This window comes from Lithobates pipiens, unplaced genomic scaffold (genome assembly GCF_037356315.1).
Source record: "Lithobates pipiens isolate NorthernLeopardFrog02 unplaced genomic scaffold, aLitPip1_a1.2 Scaffold_30, whole genome shotgun sequence".
Taxonomy (NCBI): domain Eukaryota; kingdom Metazoa; phylum Chordata; class Amphibia; order Anura; family Ranidae; genus Lithobates; species Lithobates pipiens.
This window is the reverse complement of record NW_027507791.1, coordinates 8,758,904-8,782,965: the sequence shown is the minus strand read 5'-3', so window position 1 is coordinate 8,782,965 and position 24,062 is coordinate 8,758,904. Positions and strand designations below refer to the sequence as shown.

General features: G+C 46.9%; 1 protein-coding gene across 1 annotated transcript in view; it reads right to left on the bottom strand.

The window, feature by feature from the left end:
- Nucleotides 1-24,062, bottom strand: part of POMT2 (protein O-mannosyltransferase 2) — a gene marked incomplete in the record, with an annotated part of 30,962 nt that overhangs the window by 5,702 nt on the left and 1,198 nt on the right. The window contains 13 exon segments of the mRNA XM_077463608.1: nt 751-842; nt 2,278-2,423; nt 2,509-2,587; nt 8,374-8,434; nt 8,518-8,584; nt 8,663-8,772; nt 10,087-10,169; nt 10,296-10,402; nt 10,588-10,747; nt 15,200-15,308; nt 15,551-15,659; nt 17,133-17,237; nt 17,335-17,419. Coding sequence (XP_077319734.1) covers nt 751-842; nt 2,278-2,423; nt 2,509-2,587; nt 8,374-8,434; nt 8,518-8,584; nt 8,663-8,772; nt 10,087-10,169; nt 10,296-10,402; nt 10,588-10,747; nt 15,200-15,308; nt 15,551-15,659; nt 17,133-17,237; nt 17,335-17,419 — 1,313 coding nt within the window.

The following is a 24,062-nucleotide window of genomic DNA, read 5'->3' as shown; positions in this document are numbered from 1 at the left end:
CCTTTCATATAGTTTAAATCCCTAAAGAGGTAAAATTACACTCCTTTTTTCAAAAATTGTGAAAACTTGTAAACCAGAGATGTATGTATACATACATCTCAGATTGTAAGATACTACTACACATGGTTCTATTTGCTCCTCTGGAAGAAGTAATCCTATCTGATTTCAACGTCCAATCATATGATCACCATCTGATCCCAACGTCCAATCACCATCTGATCCCGTCCGATCATACGATCACCACCTGATTTAATCTTCTATCATATGATCACCATTTGGATCCAATCTTCTATCGTATGATCATCAATTGACCCTGTCCTTCTATTCACCATCTGATCCCATCTGTCTATGCTCGATCATCTCCTGATCTCATCTTCTATCATATGATCACCATTAGATCTCCTCTTCTATTGTAAGATCACCATCTAATCCTAACTTTCTATTGTAGCATCGCCCAGCTTTCAATAAATGTGACGTCAGTATTCACATACTAGAGGATGGAGCTATACATGTAGACTGTAATCTTATCATCTTGTTATCTTTTTCCCCATCGCTTTGGGGACATCAGAAGACTAGCAGGAAATTGCATGACATCGCCTGTCCAATTAGAACCATGTCCAAGTAAACGGCTATCCGGTAAGAGTGTTGAGAATAAGTCTATATGAGTGACAGACAAATAAAAAAAACACTGCTAAGCGTCTGTAGAGACAGAAAAGAATCTGACTACAATAGCCCATCGCGGGCACTTACATCGCTGGTTCTCATGGTCCTCCACATTCCACGTGGTGCTGGGGTTCTCCCGTAAATAGGGACTGCATGTCACCTCCCCCTGCTCCCATCCCCTGATAATAAACAAGAGAAGTCATCAAGATATCATCATTCACCTTTAATCTGTCCTCACAATGAGATCATAACCACGTACAGGACCATGGCATATGTCAGAGCTATATAAATGTATTATAATAATAGAATATGAAATTAGAATGTAAGCTCTTCTGGTGAAGAGACTGATGTGACTGGCTCAGTGTTCTCTGTACAACACTGTGGGAGTAAGTCAGAGCTACATACATACATACATATATATATATATATATATATATACACACACACACACACACACACACACACACACACTATATTGCCAATAGTATTGGGATGCCTGTCTTTACACGCACATGAACTTTAATGACATCCCAGTCTTAGTCAGTAGGGTTCAGTATTGAGTTGGCCCACCCTTTGCAGCTATAACAGCTTCAACTCTTCTGGGAAGGCTGTCCACAAGGTTTAGGAGTGTGTCTATGGGAATGTGTGACCATTCTTCTAGAAGCGCATTTGTGAGGTCAGGCACTGATGTTGGACGAGCAGGCCTGGCTCACAGTCTCCACTCTAATTCATTCCAATGGTGTTCTATCAGGTTGAGGTCAGGACTCTGTGCAGGCCAGTCAGGTCCTCCACCCCAAACTCGCTCATCCATGTCTATGGATCTTGCTTTGTGCATTGGTCCAAATCATTTGGTGGAGGGTGGATTATGGTGTGGGGTTGTTTTTCAGGGGTTGGGCTTGGCCCATTAGTTCCACTGAAGGGAACTCTTAAGCGTTGGCAAACCAAGACATTTTGGACAATTTCATGCTCCCAACTTTGGTGGAAACAGTTTGGGAATGTCTCCTTCCTGTTCCAGCATAACTGCTCACCAGTGCACCAAGCAAGGTCCATAAAGACATGGATGAGTGAGTCTGGGGTGGAGGAACTTGACTGGCCTGCACAGAGTCCTGGCCTCAGCCCGATAGAACCCCTTTGGGATGGATTTGAGTGGAGACTGCGAGACAGGCCTTCTTATCCAACATCAGTGCCTGACCTCACAAATGTGCTTCTGGAAGAATGGTCAAACATTCCCATAGACACACTTCTAAACCTTGTGGACAGCCTTCCCAGAATAATTGAAGCTGTTATAGCTGCAAAGGGTGGACCAACTCCATATTGAAGCCTACGATGCCATTAAAATTCATGTGCGTGTAAAGGCAGGAGTCCTAATACTTTTGACAATACAGTATATGTTCATGTCCAAAAATTATATTATATATATATGTGTATGTATGTATGTATGTATGTATGTATGTATGTATGTATGTATGTATGTATGTATTTTACTGTGCTAAACATATTAAAAAACACGCCAAATAAAAAACAGGCCCTTTCTGATGCAGGGCCATTCTAAGTACATATGATATAATGTAAGTATTGGGGGTTGGAGAGGAAGTGATCTTGGGGGTGACATACCACTTGGGAAGAGTCTTTGCAGAGGAGCCGAGGACGCAGCCTGTGGATAGGTGCAAAAGTCGAATGCGACTGCGAAGAACTTTCACGGGGCTCCGCCCTCCAGAAACCTCGATTCTCCAGAAATCATTGGTGTCCCCGGTGCCATTCTGAGCAGGAGCGGAGAGTAGGGCTGTTATTGGGTGTTGGTCAGAAACGTATTTATACAAAATGCAGCAGACTCCCACCACTCACCGTTCCATACGCTGTAACCTGCAGGTGTTTCTTAGTGAGTGGCGCCTCACGCTGGTGGCTGTGCAGGTTGCGGCCTGTCCTGGGAAGCCAAAACATAAAACGTAATTAATCCATGCACACAGGAGGATGAAGTAGTCACCTGTTGCGGATTGATGGTCCCAACGTACCCTGAAGACGCCTACCTTTTCCCTTATTCTCTCCTGCAAATCTCTGAACTTCTCTCCTATGGCTCGGCCTCATTATCCACTGCTTCTCTAACTGCAAAGTGTGCAGAGACAAGGAGTGCGGGCAGAGCTGCAGGAAAAACCTAACTATAGCTTTATCTAAAGGAGAAGTCAAATGAAAATGAGGATTTCCACATGGAACGGAGGCAAAACAGGGGAAAAAAAAAAATATATATATATATATATATATATATATATATATATATATATGTATGTATATAAAATAAATAATAATTCTGGTGGGAAACGTCCTACATTTTTCACCAACAAATACTTTGTTACCCTTTATTAACCACTTAAGGACTCAGCCTCTAAGATTTGTAGTTTACAAGTTAAAAACTGTCTTTTTTTTTTTTTTTGCTAGAAAATTACTTAGAACTCCCAAGCATTATACATTTTTTTTCTAACACCCTAGAGAATAAAATGGCTGTTGTTGCAATACTTTGTCACACCGTATTTGCGCAGTGGGTTTTACCGCGCAGTGCATTTTACCGCGTTCCAGTACAGTCCAGTGCAGGAAAAATGTAGCGCGTTCTACTTTTTTTTCTGTAACACCCTGGAACTGACCACACTGGTGTGAACTATGCCAATATTGGAAACCATATAGCCTATTTTCAATGCATTTTTGATGCAGAAAAAAAAATGCATTGGACTGCATGTGGTGTGAACTGGCTCTAAGTGCCAGTTCCAGAAAAAAATAAAAAAACGTGGGACATGGTAAATTCTTTTCTGCATTGAACAATACTGGAACAAGGTAAAATGCAAACATGCACCGCAACGCACCTAAATGCGCCAAAAAATGCACTGAATCACACATGTCCCCATTTAAAGCGGTTGTAAACCGCTGGACATTTATTTTTTTTCTTACCCGCAAGGCAAGGCATAATATGCTAGTATGCATCGCATACACGTGAAACTTTACCTGAAAACAAAGCCTTCCAGCGAGGCACCCATTTTCACCCATCTTGCTTCCGAGTTCAGACTACAGCTTTGTGATTGGTTGGAGCTGCAATGACGTCACTCCCATGAGTAATGCATCTCTATGTTGGGAGCTGGCCCCGGAAGACCGAGAGCTGAGCGATCACATGACCACTAATTGCTCAGTTGTGGAAAGAAGCGACTGTCAGGAACCACTCTGCACTATGCTCCTCCAGCGCTTACGGATGTGCTGGGGAAGGGGTGGCTACAGCTGTCAATCAAGCAGCTGGATGGATCCCAGCAATATTGTCAGGATCCTTCCAGAGCCTGGAGTGGCTCTGTCTCATCAGCTGAAAGCAGGCAAGATCAGCTGACTCTGGGTCACAGGGGAACATAAATAAGTGTACTCCTATCACCTGCAAGACAAGGATGGCCAAAAAAAAAAAAATCTTTGGCCATACCTACACCATTGAACGGCAAGATTTAAATAGGCACTCATCACCATAAGGGGACACCAACTCTTGTCAACTGAAAATTAGCAAGCTGTTCTGTGCATTAAATAGTCCTGACCCCTGCACTCTGATGTACTGTGCACTTTACATCCTAAACTACACAATTTTCCAAAGATTTCAATATCAGTTTTCTCACAATTTTTGGTTTAAAGTGCAACTCCACTTTTGTTGAGAAAAACAACATTCCCCCCTGTGTGATAAATGTACATTACAAGGATTATAACAACCTTTGTTGCAGATTCCTACCTTTTGTTATTCTGAAGAAATCCCTGTGTGTTTCTCCGCGCGGCCCCCCCACCCCAAAGCACCTTGTCCCCATGTTGATGAGGACAAGTAATGCCGCGTACACATGATCAAATAATCGGGGTGGAAAAGTCCGGCAAACTCAAGTCCGCCGGACAATCCCCCGTGTGTAGCCTCCGGCGGACTTAGAAAGTATTTTTGCACTCCAATCTTCCCGCCGGACTTGCATTTCGGTGGACAATCCGGCCATTGGTATGCCAGTCCGCCGTACTTTTGAAATGAGCGGACTTTTCCCGTGCGGAGAAAAGTCCGCTCATTTTGAGCGCGTCTCCAGGTAGACGGGGCCAGCGAAGGAGGCGTCGCTGGCCCGTCACCTGGTATGGACTTAAAGGGGAACCCCAACGCCGAAAAAAATCGGCATGGGGCCCCCCCCAGGTCCACATCAGACCCTTGTCTGAGCACGCTACCCGGCTGGCCAGGAAAGGGGGGGGGGGGTGAGCGATCCCCCCCTCCTGAGCCGTACCAGGCCGCGTGCCCTCAACATGGGGGGGGTGCCTTGGGGAAGGGGGGGCCGCGCGGTACGCGGCCTGGTATGGCTCAGGAGGGGGGGGGGCGCTCGCTCGTCCCCCCCTTTCCTGGCCGGCCGGGTAGCGTGCTTGGACAAGGGTCTGATGTGAACCTGGGGGGGACCCCATGCCGATTTTTTCGGCGTTGGGGTTCCCCTTTAAGTCCATACCAGGTGGCGGGGCCAGCGACGTCTCCTTCGCGGGCCCCGCCTACCTGGAGACGCGCTCAAAATGAGCGGACTTTCCTCCGCGTGTGTGGGCGAGTCCGTTCATTTCAAAAGTACGGCGGATAGTCCGGCGGACTTAGTACGCCGTATTAGTCCGCTGAAAAAGTGCCGTGTATGGGCAAGTAGCCCGTTTGGAAAGTCCGCACTTACAGTATTTGTAGCTGCTGACTTATATATTTTTTTTTGCCCAGGCTGGAACTCCTCTTTAGTACCAATAAAAGAAAGTTCCATCTCAAAAAATGATATAAAATAGTTTGAAAGAGCAAGAAAATAGCCCTGGACGGCCGCACACTGATACAACACCTTTATTCGAGATTGAAAATCCAAAAAAAGTCAGTCCATACCGTACAGAGGAAGGGGCAAACAGCTTACGCGTTTCACACCATGGGTTAGTCAGCTATTACTAAGCACCAACCCACGTTGTGAAAGGGGTAAGCTGTTTGCCCCTTCCTCTGTACTGATTTTTAATCTCGAATAAAGGTGTTGTATCGGTGTGCGGCCATCCAGGGCTATTTTCTTGCTCTTTGATTCACTGCAGAGCATGCACCTGTGGCCCTTACTAGGGCGTGTATTCTATGGAACTCTTGTTTGGGCAACCTTCTCTCTTTCATATAAAATTGTTTGGATACAATGTTGCGTGACAGAGTAATTGTCAGTCAAACTATCACAGCATTGAATAATGGCCTGGTAATGGAGGAGCATTACTGGTTGGTACTCATGTAGCTAACCAGAGTGTTGGTTTGAAATGTCGGAGGAAACCCATGCAAGCACAGGGAGAGCATGCAAACGCCATGCAGACAGTGTCCAAGCCAGGACTGAAACTGAGGACCCCAGAGCCAGAAGACAGAAGTGCCAACTACTAAGCCACTCTTCTGCCCAACTCTGTAAATCAGAAATCTACAAAGTGATTGCTGTAATAGGAAGTGAAGTTAAAAGAGAAACACTATTAAAAACAATTCTCAAGAATTTTCCCTATCAGATGCCTGGCCTCAACCCGCAGGTCAGAGGAGAGAAGAAGGATGAAGGCTGCCAGACCTCCATCCCCTCGGCGGTGCCGGATCCCCGTGGACAGCGAGGACACGAAGGGCCTGTGCGCCTGCAGCAGATTATTTACAATGGAATATTCTGACCTGAGCCATAAACATGAGATGGAATTTATAAATGGCGGAGATGAAGGTCGAGTAACGGTTTATGGGATGCAGATTTTTCCATCTCTGAAGCCCCCTTGGAGGTCCTCCTCTTCTCGGGGTGATCCCGCTCCCAGCTGTTTATACCACGAGCTGCAGCGGAGGTCCGACTTACAATCTTTATAAACATCTCATGTAAGCAAAGCATCTTTTTAGAAATCGTTTTATCCCCCGAGCACGCTGAGCACAGACACCTGGCTCTGATCACACGACGCACACTCCACAGCTGTGCTCCATAAACACTACACATAAACACAGATCTACAGAGCCGACCGCCCGCCAGCCAACGCATCCGCTTTCCACGACCTTCAAATGTTCCCCTTTTTACTGTCCTCTTGCACTTTCCCATGCACTCCCAGTTCTGCAGAGGATATATAATGCCTGTTAATGCAGAATGTCACATCCTTCCCATTAATACAGAGGTATATGAATCAGCAGGGCCCTCTGGGACTTACACATCTATTTGTTTGCCGACCACACAGGGTTCAAATATTGGCTGGTTCAGCAGGAATTCGAACCATTAATAGGCAGGCTAAATGTACTAAGTTGATATTAACCTGGTGAAAATGATCCTCCTTCCCAAGTTATTGTATGTCTTCTGGCACGCCCCACTCTACATTCCTGCTCACATGTTTAGAACATTGGAAGCTATCCTCAACACCTTTGTTTGGGGCACTTCCAGGCACAAGCTCTCCTGGCAAGCTTTGAAACGCCCTACTCATTTGGGGGCACTGCCCTACCCGACCTAGCATTACTCTGTGCTGGTCTGCTTGGCAGCTTCCGATATGGTAGCTCACCCCTTTCAGGTGCTCTTCTGCAAACACCACGGTCTCTCCCACCTGGGCACTAGGCGCCACATGTTATCACACCATAGCAATAAATAAAATAAAAACCAAACACTAAAGTTAGACTGATTTTTGTGGCATAATGTGAAAGATGATGTTACACCTAGTAAATAGATTCCCAACATGTCATGCTTTAAAATTGCGCCAAACTACGGTACGTAAAAATCTCCATAGGGGGAGCTTTAAAAAAAAAATTATTTACAGGTTACCACTTTAGAGTTCTAGTTGTCTAGCGCTAGAAATATATTGCTCCCACTCAAATGTTCGCAGCAATACCTCACATGTATGGTTTGAACACCGTTTACATAGGCGGGTGTGACGCACGCATGTTTTCGCTTTTGCGAGTGAGCACGCGGGGGATTACCTTTTTTATATTTTGACTCTTTCCCCCTTTTTTTTTTTTTATCTCTTTTCTCCTGCCCTGCTGTCTGGTCTTCTGGCTCCCCTTCATCCCCTGCAGCTCTACCGGCTTCCTCCCTTCCCTCTCCCACTGGCTGCTGTGGGGGATCGGTCAGGATGGAAAGTGGGGAAGGGGCTGATAAAGATGTCACTTACCGACCCCTTCCTTGTCTTAATGACTAGAGTAAGTGATCTTTACCAATCACGGACTCATGTTCATTCATATATGAAGAAAAATAAACTGTGTGTTTGCTATGCTTCAGTTTGTGAATGAACTGGAAGATCTACACAGTGCTATTCCTATTTATTAATCGCGGCTGATGCTGAAGAGATGGAGCACTGTGTCCTCAATCTCCTTTCTCTGCCTCAAAAGGTGAAACATCAGAAGTCTGTTTAGACCCCTGATATGTCACCAAAGGCCCCCAATGGGGCTCCTAAAAAAACTGTAAAAAATAACATTGTAAAAAAACAAATACATAAAATAAAATGGGGCCCTGGTGTTCTACCACTGGGCTCGGCGGGAAGGGCCCTGGCCGCAGGCCTCTGTAACTGTGCAAGACTGAAGGGAAGGCCGGAGGTCAGATTTTATGCTTTATAAACCTTTTTTCTAGGCGCTGCCTCCCTGCGAATCTCTGAGTTACAAGGTTCTATGCCGGCAATTATTTTATCAGATACGAATCCCAACTCTCTGCTTGAAGGAAATACATTTTCTGAATGTAATCTCCCAACTGGAGGGAAACTCACGTTTTGTGTTCCAGGCGGATGATGTCCCCATGACGTACAAACTCCAAGGGGCCCGCGGGGTCTGGAATTAAACAATGGCAGGAGTCAGCAGGAGAGAACAACATCACTCCGACCCTCATGCACCAATGGCACCGCTCTAATTACCATAATCGGAGTTTTGCTTCTTTATGATCCAAAAATTGTTCTGGTCTTTGTGCGAGTATGTAGTGACCTGGAAGAAGGAAGGGGAGCATTAGAACAGGCCGGAGAAAAGGGAAGGGTCTTCTGGCTACTGTCCAGTTGGGCTGACCTGCTGCTGTCGAGCTCCCACCCCCTCGGGGTACAGGTGCCAATGTGAGTGCAGATATCCAGTGGCGGTACGCATGTTCTTCAATGTAATAACTGATCCATATGCCAGATCTAGAGAAAGAGGATAGTATAGAGCCAAGGCTTTCACATATACATACATACATGTACAGCTACAATATACCACATCACAGGAAGAATGAGGAAATTTTATTTCTATGGCTCATAGCAAGTGATGTCATCACTCAGATCCAAGGAGCAGTGATGTCATCTTATATGGGGAGTGCGAGGTCATCAGAAGTAATGTCACGCAAGTACATATAATGGAATATAGGAGGTGTCAATGAAGGTAAAAACTGATAACTTGATTTCCTTAGCTTCAATATGATCATAGAAGCTAATGATCACATAATCAGTCTATTGATTACAGATGGAGCACAGTATAGCAGGGGGCTCCAAACTGTTTGCTTGCCTTTATCTGGTCCTTCGGGCACTTTTCCTTCCAATGATACAAGGTGCTAATCTTCCCAATGGCACCAATGATAGTGTAAGTAGGAGGAATAGTGCCCCAACAATGCGGCACTATTCTTCCCACTGACACCAATGACAGGGCATTATTCCTTCCACTGACACCAACAACGGGGCACTATTCCTTTCACCGCCACCAATGACGGGGCACTATTCTTCTCACTAATGACGAGGCACTATTCCTCCCACTGCCACCAATGACGGGGCACTATTCCTCCCACCAATGACGGGGCACTATTCCTCCCACCAATGACGGGGCACTATTTCTCCCACTGCCACCAATGACGGGGCACTATTCCTCTGACTAATGACGGGGCACTATTCCTCCCACTGCCACCAATGACGGGCACTATTCCTCTCACTGCCACCAATGATGTGGTACTATTTCTCCCAAAGATGGGGCACAATTCCTCTCACTGCGACCAAAGATGGGGCTCTATTCCTCTCACCGATATCAATGATGGGGCACTATCCCCCCCCCCCCCCACACTGCCGCAGAACTATTCCTCCCACTGACATCAGTGATGGGGGACTATTCCTCCCACTGACACCAAAGATGTATTTTTTTTAAATGTTTTATTTTTATTTATTTATTTTTAACTCCCACTGATTACCAAGCCTACAACATTGATTACTACCATTGATGCATTTTCTTCATCCAACTGGCTGGCCCCCCCTAAAGTTTGAGGGGGGGGGGGGGAGTAAAGTGGTCCTTTAGTTTGAAAGTATGGAGACCCCTGCATTATAGTACAGGGGTAAGGTACTCAAAACAGGAGATTCCTCCATTTAAAATGGTGCTCTGTATGATCATTGCACTCCACAATCAGTATAGCGCCCCTTGCTACGTGACACCTGTTTTACAAAGAAATAACCCTTCTCTCCAGCCCATTTGGTACGTACGTTCTGGCATAGAAGCATTGTGTAGATTATTTCCATCTAGACGGGACTGAAAGGCAGAGCTGAAGAAACCATCGCCAGGACCACTGAAATGCAGGAGGAAGAAAAAGATATGATTTCCAGGGACCCCCAATACTGATCAGTACATCACACAGTGCATGCCATGGCAGAACACATCAGAGCGGAGCAGGAAATGAGGACACACAGCTTACCTTTTATTAAGGACGGTGAAATGCACAGCAAAGATGAGAGCGTACAAGGCAAGCGGCAGAGCAATAAGACACACAACGCGAGCGGCCAAATGACGCAGGAAAACATCCTGCAAAAATGGAGAACACAAGGAACATTTTCTAACATTCAGCAATTCAATTACATTTTTGGGTTGTTTAAATAAATACCGGGCATATTATGTAACGCAACAATGTCCACATCAGCAATAAGAGGCAACACACAGAGTCCAGGATAGTAAATAAAGTAACTGGATACAAATTTCCCAGAACTCACCAGCGTCAGGCTGAGATCTCCCAGCAGCCTCCACAGGTCCCTCGCTGTGTTCAGACCAACGAAGATGACCACAAAGAGACCAACGAACTTCACACCCAACGCTCCCGCCAGACTCACACCAGTCAGTATTAGCCACCACCACCAGAGGGCGCCAAATGGCCTGAGGAGAGAGAGAGAGAAGGGGGTGATGGGTAAGGTTCTGGTCTGTGCTTGCTCTATATAGTAGGGGAAATAATTATTTGGACCCCTGCATATTTTGTAAGTTTGCCCACTTACAAAGAAATTAAATAGGATGTAAACCCTGCAGTCCCTATGTTGCTTTTCATATATTTCGTTTTAATCACTCTTTAGCAAACATTACATGGTCTAATAGCACACAATAGCTGATTACTTAGAAATGTTTTTTTAAAGTTAGAAATAAACGTTTCTATCAAGATAAGGAGGCGCCATCTTCAGTATGGTTTTCTCAGCCCACGTACAATATATAAACATTTCATGTGTTCCTTCAGAGTAATCTCGCGCATGCACGATCTGACATTACTGCGGGAACCAAGCACCGCCACTCATAGCTGACCTGCTGCATAGTTTTTGTGCTTTATCAACGGGCAAATATCCATTCTGGGCATATGCGTGCCTGTTTGTTTTGCTGCAGCTGATCGCCACGCTAGGATACAGAAGGTTTACTCCCCATGCGACGTCATGCGGTCACATGGAGAGTACCAGTCGCGCGATCTAACAGCTATGCCGCTGGAAGAGGAAATCCAATTCACGGCACCCTGTCAATAGATGGGCTGAACACAGATTGTGCAGTGAATTAAGGGAAGGGAATCGCATGCGCCAGTCACGTCATTAAAAACAAAACTAAAACGGGTAAGGAGACAGCTACAAGCAACAATCAGTGTTTTTTATGAGGATTTCAATACAGTAAAGTTGTTGGGAGGGTTTAAAACCACTTTAAGGGTCTATAATTTTTATCATAGCTGTATTTTAAATGATAGAGACAGAATATCAACCAAAAATAACACGATACAAATGTTATAAAATGGAGTTGCAGTTCAGTGAGTAAAATAAGTATCTGATCCCCTACCAACCAACAATAATTCTGGCTCCCATAGACTGGCTACAGTAGGTGTTCATGTGGTACACAGATTACTTTGTCAATTTAAGAAGGTGCTCCCAACGACAACTCGTTATGTGTAAAAAAAAAATAAAAAATAAAAAAATAAGGAAAGGAGGACACCCGTCCACAGAATGTTTCTTCCATTCAAACTTCTTCACCATCATGGGAAAGATCAAAGAGCTGTCAAAGGATGTCAGGGACAAGACTGTAGACCTGCACAAGGCTGGAATAGGCTACAAGACCATCAGCAAGAAGCTTGGTGAGGAGACAACTGTTGGAGCGATTGTTCAGAAATGGAAGAAATACAAAATAACCATCAATCGCCCTCAGGTTGGAGCTCCATGCAAGATTTACCCTCATGGGGTAAGGATGATCATGAGAAAAGTGAGGGATCAGCCCAGAACTACACAGGAGGAGCTTGTGAATGATCTCAAGGCAGTTGGGACCATAGACACCGAACAAACCATTGGTAACACAATACACCACCATGGATTGAAATCCTGCAGTGCCCCCAAGGTCCCCCTCCTCAGAGGGTACATGTACAGGCCTGTCTGAAATTTGCCAATGTATCTAAATAATTCAGAGAAGGATTGGGAGTAAGCGCTGTGGTCAGATGAGACCAACATTGAGCCTTGTGGCATTAACGCAACTCGCCGTCTTTGGAGGAAGAAAAATGCTGACTATGACCCTAAGAACACCATCCCTACAGTCAAGCACAGAGGTGGACACATGATGCTTTCGGGCTGTTTTTCTGCTAAATGTACATGCAGACTTTGCCACATTGAGGGGCCAATGGACGGGGCCATGTATTGTAAAATCTTGGATGAGAACCTTCTTCCCTCAGCCAGAACACTGATGATGGGTCTTCCAGCGAGACAATGACCCAAAACATCCCGCAAAGGCAACAAAGGAGTGGCTCAAGAAGAAGCACATTAAGGTCATGGAGCGGCCTAGCACCTTCTTAAATTGACAGGACTAATCTGTGTACCACATCAGCACTTACTATAGCCAGTCTGTGGGAGTCAGAATTAATTGTTGGTTGGTAGGGGATCAAATACTTATTTTATTCACTGAACTGCAACTCATTTGTATTTTGGTTTTTTTTTTTGGTTGATATTCTGTCTCTATCATTTAAAATACACCTATGATAACAATTATAGACCCTTCATTTCTTTGCAAGTGGGCAAACTTACACAATCTGCAGGGGATCAAATTCATTTATTTTCCCCACTGTACCATTTTATTTACATTAAATTTAAATCCCCGACACGTGATTGGATATAAGGGGTGATCACCTTTATCAGGACTGTAAGGTCCAATCAGAATGCACACTGACATGTACACATCGCTGACTTTTTTGCACCCTACCATAAACAACTGCAATGCTGTAACATAAAAAGTGAACAGAGCACGGAAAATAAATCGGTGAGGAGGTAAACATTCCAAAAATAAATAAAGACCTCTTGGAGGAATGTTCCTTTTCCTGATGTCTCCTCATTGTCTGGCAGAAAGCAGACAGAAGGTTTACAGAAGAGATGTCCCTGATGATGAAAGATGTGAACTGGTACCAATGGACTGGGCCAATAGGGTATCAGCCTGATCGTTTTGGAGACAAGAAAGTTATAGTGGTTGTAAACCCTTACATATACCCAGTGAAGGAACTATCCTCAGGTGATACACAGAGATGGAACAAAGCCACCTATGCAAGTTGTACCTGTTAATTTTGCTGTCTTCTCTTCTTTACAGCTAAAGTGTAGAATATATACAGCTTTCCTGAGTTATCAGAAAAAAGGGGGCGGACAGCTAAAGTTACAATCTGCAAGGCTCAGAGAGGAGGAAAAGCAAACACCCTCTTCACACAGCACACAGGAAAAGAGCTGAGGCTGACAATCAGCTGGAGGTTCCTCCCCATCACTATTTTTCTCTTGGTGTCAGGAAAACCTGTCAGAAGGGATTCATGCTGATAGCAGAGGAAGGAAGCAACAGACAGAAATGACACTTTGTGCTCTTAATTGAGACAAGTACACACTATAGAGGGATAGTCTTTGTTCGTATTTCTTGTCTGAGGTTTACAACCACTTTAAGGGTGCCTATAGGAAAATTAGACTCAGGGATCGAAGGGAATTGTTGGCATTAGGCTGGTTATACAAGGCAGAAATTTGAGTTGTGCGTGGCCCTGTCGTCACCCTCCCACCTGACATCCTTCAATCTGAAAAATGAAGGAGCAAGGTGGAAAAACAGCTTGGCCGAGCAGCACTTTCATCAAATGCATGCATTGTTCAGGTATTCTGACAGCTGTGGATGCCAGCTGGCAGGGGAGATTCCTCCGTCCACGCTAACCAGCTAACCCTAACAAAAACCTTATAATGGGTTTTCTTTGATAAGAGGTTTTCTCCTCTTTGCTTCTTTGTTTTATTGTATTCATTGGTTGAATTTTTGCTCTGTGGCAGCATGTCCCTTGAGGGTCCCCTTCCTGGTACATTTGATTCTCCTCAGGCATCTGGGGTGCTCCATAGATGCGGGTTGGCAATTGCTATCCATACTGTGAGTTGGTTGCGTATTTTGTATCATACGGTGACATTGCCTTGATTATAAATGATAGCAGTGTATCATTTCTTTATAATGTTTTTGTAATATATTGGTCTTCTGTAGAAAGTTACCCATGTCGCACTACCCTCTGAAGAAGACGACGGAAGTTGAAACACGCCAGTGCGTATCTTTACACTTTCTTATATAGTGTGACCCTTTGGGGTATACATGTATCCATAGAAGTGATGTATACAGTTGATATACATGTTTTTAACTTTTGTGTCTGTTTTTAATCATGTATAAAGTAAACTTTTTGTATTTTTTATGGCTGTCTAATTTCTCTGGTGCCATTAAAATCCCATTACATTCTTTATACATATTCTATTAAAGGATGAGGCACTATACTCACGGGACATTTGTCCACTGTGACATAATTATTTATAATTTATGGCCAACTTTAGGGGGGAGGATAGAAGTAATTATGCAAGGTGACAAAAAAAAAAAAAAAAAAAAAAACATTAACTCTCCGCATTAAACATACTTACCACTTTACCCCTACTACATTGAAAGCCCAAGCAGTGTTGTAACCCCTACCCAGTTCTTCCTTCCTGGACTACATAACCACTCTATTTCCAAAATAAAAGTAGAGAGGCTTTCTGTAGTCCTGCAGAGGAGAACGGGACAGGGCTGACAAAACCTTTTGAGATTTCAATGCAGCAGAGGTGGAGTTGTCAGCTCAGTAAATCAAGTTGAGAGGTCACTGGATTGCTGCAGGATCAATATGCATTTGTCTGCATTTTAAAGTGACAAAACAAAAAGGGAAATCTGCATGTACTGCATATGCATGTTTTATTTTACCCAGACATAAAAACACAAAGCAGTAGAGATAGGTAAGGTTAGAATTCAGGAAGGGGGATGGACATGTAGCGGTTCTCTTCTTGTCACTACGTCCCCTCTACTCACCTGCCGGACCAGGTGTTAAACTTGACCATACTGAAAACGGCGGCCATGATGAAGAACATGAGGATGGGATCCAGCAAGATGTACTGGGACAGTGTGATGCAGCCAGTGTCTGTGGGAAATAATTGCAGTAATAATATCAAAAGTGTTAATATCAATTGCCCTGTCAGCAGTCTTTAGGACTAAGGACTAACTATTGGCCCTGTTCAAGTAGGAGGAGCAGGGGCAATTAACTTTGTGAGCTCTGATCAGATGATGGCCATGACACCCAGCGGCATAGTGCCCAATCCAGAAAAGAGGTGACATCCTAGATTCATGCATATGAACAATAACCGATTATCAGGATATCCTTACCGAGCAGGATGAGAAGAGCAGCCAGTAAGGCAGCCGATAATGATCCAGAGAGCTGCAGGATGATGAGGAAGGCTAGTGGAGGGAGCCAGGAGCCTAGAAAGGCGCAGAACTGCCAAAAGTAAAAACATGTTGCTCAATTAATATATTGGGATATACCCTGCATTAAAGCACCTATCACCAATCACTGAAGGGGCCCACCAATCATCTTCACCACATACACAGAGCACCCACTTCCAATCACTGGGGGAGCCACAAATCATCTTCACCACATACACAGAGCACCCACTTCCAATCACTGGGGGAGCCACAAATCATCTTCACCACATACACAGAGCACCCACTTCCAATCATTGGAGGAGCCATCAATCATCTTCATCTCCACAGAGCACCTTCCTCCAATCACTGGGGGAGCCACCAATCATCTTCACCGCATACACAGAGCAACCACTTCCAATTACTGGGGGAGCCACCAATCATCTCCATATCCACAGAGCACCTTCCTACGATCACTAAAGAGCCACCAATCATCTTCACCTTCACAGGGCACCTTTCTCCAATCACTGGGGGAACCACCAGTCATCGCCACCTCCACAAAAGCACCTTCCTCCAATCACTGGGGGAACTACCATTCATCTTCACCACATCTACAAACCATGAACCTCAAGTTATTGGGGGAACCAGCCACCATCTGTACAAGCACATATTACCCACCATCTTCAGATCCACAGAGCACCTGCCTCCAATACTGGGGGAGCCTTCAATCATCTTTACCACATGCACAGACCACCTGCCTTCAATTCCTGGCCACGGACCATCTCCACATCCACAGAGCACCACTCTGCCAATCACTGGAGGAGCCACTAACCATCTATACCATACACCTCCAATCACTGGAGGAACCAGAAATCATCTTTATCCCATACAAAGAGCGCACACTTTAATTTACCAGAGGAGCCACCAATCATCCCCACATCCACAGAGAACCTGCCTCCAATCACATGAGGAACCAGCAATCATCTCCATCAGATCCACAGACCACATGCCTCCAATTACAGGAGGAACCAGCCACCAACTTAACATTCACGGGGGACACACCTCCAAATCCCTGGGGGAGCCAGCAATCATCTTCACCACATCCACATGCGCACCTCAAATTATTGGGGGAACCACCCACTATCTTTACATTTACAGAGAACCCACCACCTTTAGATCCACAGAGCCCCTGCCTCCAATTACTGGGGGAACCATCAATCAACTTTACCATTTACACAGATCACCTGCCTTTAATCCCTGACGAGCCACCGATCATCTCCGCATCCATAAAAAAACATCCATCCAATCACTGGGGGAGCCACTAACCATCTCTACTATACACATCCAAGCATTGGGGAATCACCCACTATCTCCACCACTAGCACAGATTTATCTGCAAGCAACTGGAGAGAAAACTGCAGGAAGTTGAGGAACTGATTCTCATGTCCCGATATCCCCTATCTTGGTTCCCACCATCATGGAGGTTTGCTCAGATCACAGAAGAAAAATGTCAGACATGTGCCCCCTGCAGTGTGATACTGCCTCTCACCCCTCTCATGCCCAGGTAGTTGTGGTCTTCATAGCTTTGCCCAGGCTTTAGGAAGGAGAAGGAGCCATTGTATCCAGTCAAATGTCCAGCCAATCCAATTAACATCTGAGGATTAAGAGAAAAACATTTTAAAGTCTGTTAGCATCCCCAGGGGTAGGGTAGAGTCTCTTAGCTTTCCCAGGGGCGGGGTAGAGTCTCTTACCTTCCCTAGAGGGGGGTGCACATCGAAGAAAAACGTCCTGTTGATGTAATAACTTCCCATCTTTCCAAAATGTGTCTCATCCCAGCTGAAAGAGAAGACACACTGTGTTCACTTTACAACCATCAAACTGCACAGATCCACCCCCATACTGCCAAATCAAAGAGGGTGGCACCTGTATCCTCTCCACCTCACATTAACAGATGACTCAATGCTGCTATCCTTCTTGAGCCAGTGGTTGGCCCACTAGACTTGGGGCAACTCCCCTAGGCCATGGTAATGGTTGGAGGTTAGGGATAATCAGTGGGTGGGAATTGTTAGAAATATTAATAGTTAGGGATAGTCAGAGTTTAGAAATATTAATGGTTAGGGTTGGTTAGAAGTTAGGGATGATCAGGGAGTAGGAATTGTTATAGGTTAGAAATGTTAAGGGTTAGGGAGTGAAAATAGTTAGGGATGGTCAATGAATTGGAATGATCAGTAGTTGAGGATGGCCAGCAGGTAGGAAATGTTAATGGTTAGGGATGTTCGGAGGTTGAGATGATCAGTTATTAGGGATGGACGGTGGTTAGAGGCGGTCAGAGGTTAGGGATAGTTGGAGGTTGGGGCGATCAAAAGTTAGGGAAGCTCCATGGTTATGGATGGTCAGGAGTTAAGGACGGTTGGAGATTGGGGGTGATCAGAGACAGATGGGGGTTACAGACGGTCAGATTTGAAAGCGGTCTGTGGTTGGAGGTTAGAGATAGTTGCAGGTTAGCAATGCTCAGAGGTTAGGGGCAGTTGGAAGTTTAGGAAGAGGTTTAAGACAGTTGGTAGTTGGGGACAGTCAGAAGTTAGAAATGGTCAGTAGTTATGCCGCGTACACACGATCAAACAATCCAGTGGAAAAGTCCGGCAAACTCAAGTCCGCCAAACGGACTTAGAATGCCGTGTTGCACACCAATCTTCCCGGCGGACTCGCATTTCGGCGAACAATCCGGCCGTGTGTATGCCAGTCCGCCGTACTTTTGAAATGAGCGGACTTTTCCCGCGCGGAGAAAAGTCCGCTCATTTCGAGCGGGTCTCAAGGTAGGCAGGGCCCGCGAAGGAGACGTCGCTGGCCCCGCCGCCTGGTATGGACTTAAAGGGGAACCCCAACGCCGAAAAAAAATCGGCGTGGGGGTACCCCCCAAGTCCACAACAGACCCTTGTCCGAGCACGCTACCCGGCCAGCCAGGAAAGGGGGGGCCATGTGACACCGCCCCTTGTCCCTATATAAGTGGCCGCGCAGCGCGTCCCTGGCATTGCGGCCGGAGAGATTGTCGAGTCAACATCTCCTGGAGAAGGAGAAGAAGAAGAAGAAGAAGAACGGAAGGCGGCGGCGACAGAACACCGGGCCACCGCCTGTAAAAGAGCTATAAGAAGGCGCGGTGGCCCGGCAGAAGAACCGAAGAGGGGGACAAGACCCCCGAAGTCGGAAGAAGAGGCCGGCGGCGAGGAAGAAAGCCGGACTCCTCCGTTAGCAAAAGAGCTACAAGAAGATAGCGGAGGAGTCCGGCGAGAAGACCCCCGAAGACGGAAGACCCCCGGAGCTGTGCAATAAAGTATTTTATCTCGTGTGTTGTGTTTTTTTTTTGTACTTTTATTTTACAGGTGAATGGGTAGGGGTACATTGTACCCCATACTCATTCACATAGGGTGGGGGGCCGGTTATCCGGGGGCCCCCTTATTAAAGGGGGCTCCCGGATTCCGATAAGCCCCCCGCCTGCAGACCCAGACAACCAATGGCCAGGGTTGTCGGGAAGAGGCCCTTGTCCTCATCAACATGGGGACAAGGTGCTTTGGGGTGGGGGGGCCGCATGGCCCCCCCTTCCCCAAGGCACCCCCCATGTTGAGGACACGCGGCCTGGTACGGCTCAGGAGGGGGGGGGGGCGCTCACTCGCCCCCCTTTCCTGGCCGGCCGGGTAGCGTGCTCGGACAAGGGTCTGTTGTGGACTTGGGGGGAACCCCCACACCGATTTTTTTCGACGTTGGCATTCCCATTTAAGTCCATACCAGGCGGCGGGGCCAGCAACGTCTCCTTCGCGGGCCCCGCCTACCCGGAGACGCGCTCGAAATGAGCGGACTTTCCTCCGCGTGTGTGAGCGAGTCCGTTCATTTCAAAAGTAGGGCGGATAGTACGGCGGACTTAGTACGCCGTATTAGTCCGCTCAAAAAGTGCCGTGTGTGGGCAAGTAGCCCGTTCGGAAAGTCCGACGGACAGTATGGCGGGAAGTCCGTCAGACTAAGTACGTCGGACATACCGCTACGTGTGTACGCGGCTTTAGAAACAGTCGGAGGTTAGAAATGGTCAGTGATTAGGAACAGTCGGAGGGTGAAGATGGTTGGTGGTTAGGAACGGTCAGAGGTTAGGGACAGAAGGAGGTTGAAGACAGTCAGTGATTAGGGATGGTCGTAGGTTAGACACAGTCGGAGTTTAGGGCCGGTTGGAGGTTAGAAATGGTTGGTGGTTAGGGACAGTTGGAGGTTAGAAATGGTCGGTGGTTAAGAGAAAAGGGGTTTGGGACTTTATAATGTACCTCCATCTGACATTTGAGGTATATGAGAGCAAGGTTTGGGACTTTATATGAAACATGCACAGCACAATGATGTCTGATGGAAAAACCCATAATTGTGACACATATATTATACACACACACACACACACACACACACACATATATCATAGTGAAAAAATACATACAATATAAGTAAACTTTAATTCCATAACCTAATACATAGTAGTATAATAGCATATTGACATAGCAACATAGTGGTATCACAGTAGTAACATCATAAAAACACCAGAATTATTGATGCGTGACCCCACAGTAATAGACATAATTTGTATTCAAGTTGGTAGAATCCAAATGAACATGTTATAAGTAGTATATGAAAGTAGAATAGAAGGCATAAAGATAGCTTGACGCGTTTCGTGGCTACATTGCCACTCTTCAGGAGCAGATGCGGTGTAGAGGTCTATAGAAGTATTAAAAAGGTAAGTATTATATAGGATAATAATTAAAAAGAATAGTACAAGAGTAAGTCCCCCACTCATACTTACAGACCAGTCATGAGTCTGGGCACGGGTAAGGAGGGCAAGGGCTAAATCATCAGCCCTGGAAGCTGAGGCAGTGATGCCCATAACACAGATGGAAGAACCAACATAAAAGGCACTCCATGGGAAATAACCCCCCCCCCCGGGTAGTGGGAGACACATATAGTTGTGCTGATAAGTTTACATACCTTGGCAGAATGATGATTATGATTTCTTAACTATTTTTCAGAGAATATGAATAACACAAAAACTTTTCTTTCACTCATGGTTAGTGTTTGGCTGAAGTCATTTATTATCAATCAACTGTGTTTACTATTTTTAAAATCATAATCATAACAGAAACTCCCCAAATGACCCTGATCAAAAGTTTACATACCCAGTTCTTAATACCCTGTATTGCCCCCTTTAACATCAATGACATTTTGAAGTCTTTTGTGGTATTTGTGGATGAGGCTCTTTATCTTCTCAGATGGTAAAGCTGCCCATTCCTCTTAGCAAAAGCCTCCAGTTCCTGTAAATTCTTGGGCTGTCTTGCATGAACTGCATGTTTGAGATCTCCCCAGAGTGGCTCAATGATATTGAGGTCAGGAGACTGAGATGGCCACTCCAGAACCTTCACTTTATTCTGCTGTAGCCAATGACAGGTCGACTTGGCCTTGTGTTTTGTATCATTGTCATGTTGGAATGTCCAAGTACATCCCATGCGCAGCTTCCTGGCTGATGAATGCAAATGTTCCTCCAGTATTTTTTGATAACATACTGCATTCATCTTGCCAACAGTTTTGACCAAATTTCCTGTGCCTTTGTAACTCACACATCCCCAAAACATCAGCGATCCACCTCCATGTTTCACAGTAGGAATGGTGAACCTTTCATCATAGGCCTTGTTGACTCCTCGCCAAATGTAGCATTTATGGTTGTGGCCAAAAAGCTCAATTTTGGTCTCATCACTCCAAATGACTTAGTGCCAAAAGGTTTGAGGCTTGTCTCTGTGCTGTTTGCCATTTTGTAAGCGGAATACTTTGTGGCATTTGCATAGTAATGACTTTCTTCTTCTAATGTAAACTTATGAGCACAACTGTATAGAAAGCCCATCTATAAAAATGATGTCTATTACTGTGGAGAAACGCATTAATGAGTCTGGCGTTTTTATGCTATTACTACTATGATACCACTATGTTGCCATGTCAATGTGCCACTATACTACTATGTATTATAGAATTAAAAAGTTTCCTTGTTTTACTGTATTATATTGTATGTATTTTGTCACTATGCAATACACAGTATCTCACAAAAGTGAGTACACCCCTCACATTTTTGTAAATATTTTATTATATCTTTTCATGTGACAACACTGAAGAAATGACACTTTGCTCCAATGTAAAGTAGTGAGTGTACAGCTTGTATAACAGTGTAAATTTGTTGTCCCTCAAAATAACTCAACACACAGCCATTAATGTCGAAACCTCTTTACAACAAAAGTGAGTACACCCCTAAGTGAAAATGTCAAAATTGGGCACAATTAGCAATTGTCCCCCATTGTGTCATGTGACTTGTTAGTGTTACAAGGTCTCAATGGGGAGCAGGTATGTTAAATTTGGCATGATCGCTCTCACCCTCTCATACTGGTCACTTAAAAAGTTCAACATGGCACCTCATGGCAAAGAACTCTCTGAGGATCTGAAAAAAATAATTGTTGCTCTACATAAAAATGGCCTAGGCCAGTGATGGCGAACCTTGGCATCCCTGATGTTTTGGAACTACATTTCCCATGATGCTCATCCACTCTGTAGTGTAATTGAGCATCATGGGAAATGTAGTTCCAAAACATCTGGGGTGCCAAGGTTCACCATCACTGGCCTAGGCTATAAGCAGATTGCCAAGACCCTGAAACTGATCTGCAGCACTGTGGCCAAGACCATACAGCGTTTTAACAGGACAGGTTCCACTCAGAACAGGCCTCACCATGGTCAACCAAAGAAGTTGGAGGTTGAAGGACAGGACGGTTGGGGGTTGAGGGACAGAATGGTTGCAGATTAGGGGGTCAGTCAGTTTTATAGTCGGAGTTTAGGAAACATTTGTGGTTAATAACGGTAATTAGTAGGGGTCTGTGGTTGAGGAATGGACAGACGGACGGTCAGAGGTTGAGGGGGGGGAGCACGGTCAGAGGTTGAGGGGGGAGAGCACGGTCAGAGGTTGAGGGGGGAGAGCACGGTCAGAGGTTGAGGGGGGGGGAGCACGGTCAGAGGTTGAGGGGGGGGGGAGCACGGTCAGAGGTTGAGGGGGGGGGGAGCACGGTCAGAGGTTGAGGGGGGGAGCACGGTCAGAGGTTGAGGGGGGGAGCACGGTCAGAGGTTGAGGGGGGGAGCACGGTCAGAGGTTGAGGGGGGGAGCACGGTCAGAGGTTGAGGGGGGGAGCACGGTCAGAGGTTGAGGGGGGGCGCACGGTCAGAGGTTGAGGGGGGGGCGCACGGTCAGAGTTGAGGGGGGGGGGCACGGTCAAAGTAGAGGTGAGGGGGGGCGCACGGTCAGAGGTTGAGGGGGGGGGCGCACGGTCAGAGGTTGAGGGGGGGGCGCACGGTCAGAGGTTGAGGGGGGGGGGCGCACGGTCAGAGGTTGAGGGGGGGGGCGCACGGTCAGAGGTTGAGGGGGGGGCGCACGGTCAGAGGTTGAGGGGGGGGCGCACGGTCAGAGGTTGAGGGGGGCGCACGGTCAGAGGTTGAGGGGGGGCGCACGGTCAGAGGTTAAGGGGGGCGCACGGTCAGAGGTTAAGGGGGGGCGCACGGTCAGAGGTTAAGGGGGGGGGGAGCACGGTCAGAGGTTGAGGGGGGGGGGGCGCACGGTCAGAGGTTGAGGGGGGGGGGCGCACGGTCAGAGGTTGAGGGGGGGGGCGCACGGTCAGAGGTTGAGGGGGGGGGCGCACGGTCAGAGGTTGAGGGGGGGGGCGCACGGTCAGAGGTTGAGGGGGGGGCGCACGGTCAGAGGTTGAGGGGGGGCGCACGGTCAGAGGTTGAGGGGGGGGCGCACGGTCAGAGGTTGAAGGGGGGGGCGCACGGTCAGAGGTTGAGGGGGGGGGGCGCACGGTCAGAGGTTGAGGGGGGGCGCACGGTCAGAGGTTGAGGGGGGGCGCACGGTCAGAGGTTGAGGGGGGGCGCACGGTCAGAGGTTGAGGGGGGGCGCACGGTCAGAGGTTGAGGGGGGGCGCACGGTCAGAGGTTGAGGGGGGGCGCACGGTCAGAGGTTGAGGGGGGGCGCACGGTCAGAGGTTGAGGGGGGGGCGCACGGTCAGAGGTTGAGGGGGGGGACACACGGTCAGAGGTTGAGGGGGGAGGGGGGAGGGGGGAGGTGGCGGGGATGGACGGACGGATGTGGCAGGGACGGACGGATGTGGCAGGGACGGACGGATGTGGCAGGGACGGACGGATGTGGCAGGGACGGACGGACGGACAGTTGGAGTCAGACGGACGGACAGTTGGAGTCGGAACGGACGGACAGTTGGAGTCGGAACGGACGGACAGTTGGAGTCGGAACGGACGGACAGTTGGAGTCGGAACGGACGGACAATTGGAGTCGGACGGGGAAGGACAGACAGTCGGACAGAGGTGGCAGGGACGGACGGTCGGAGGGGACAGACGGTCGGAGGGGACAGACGGT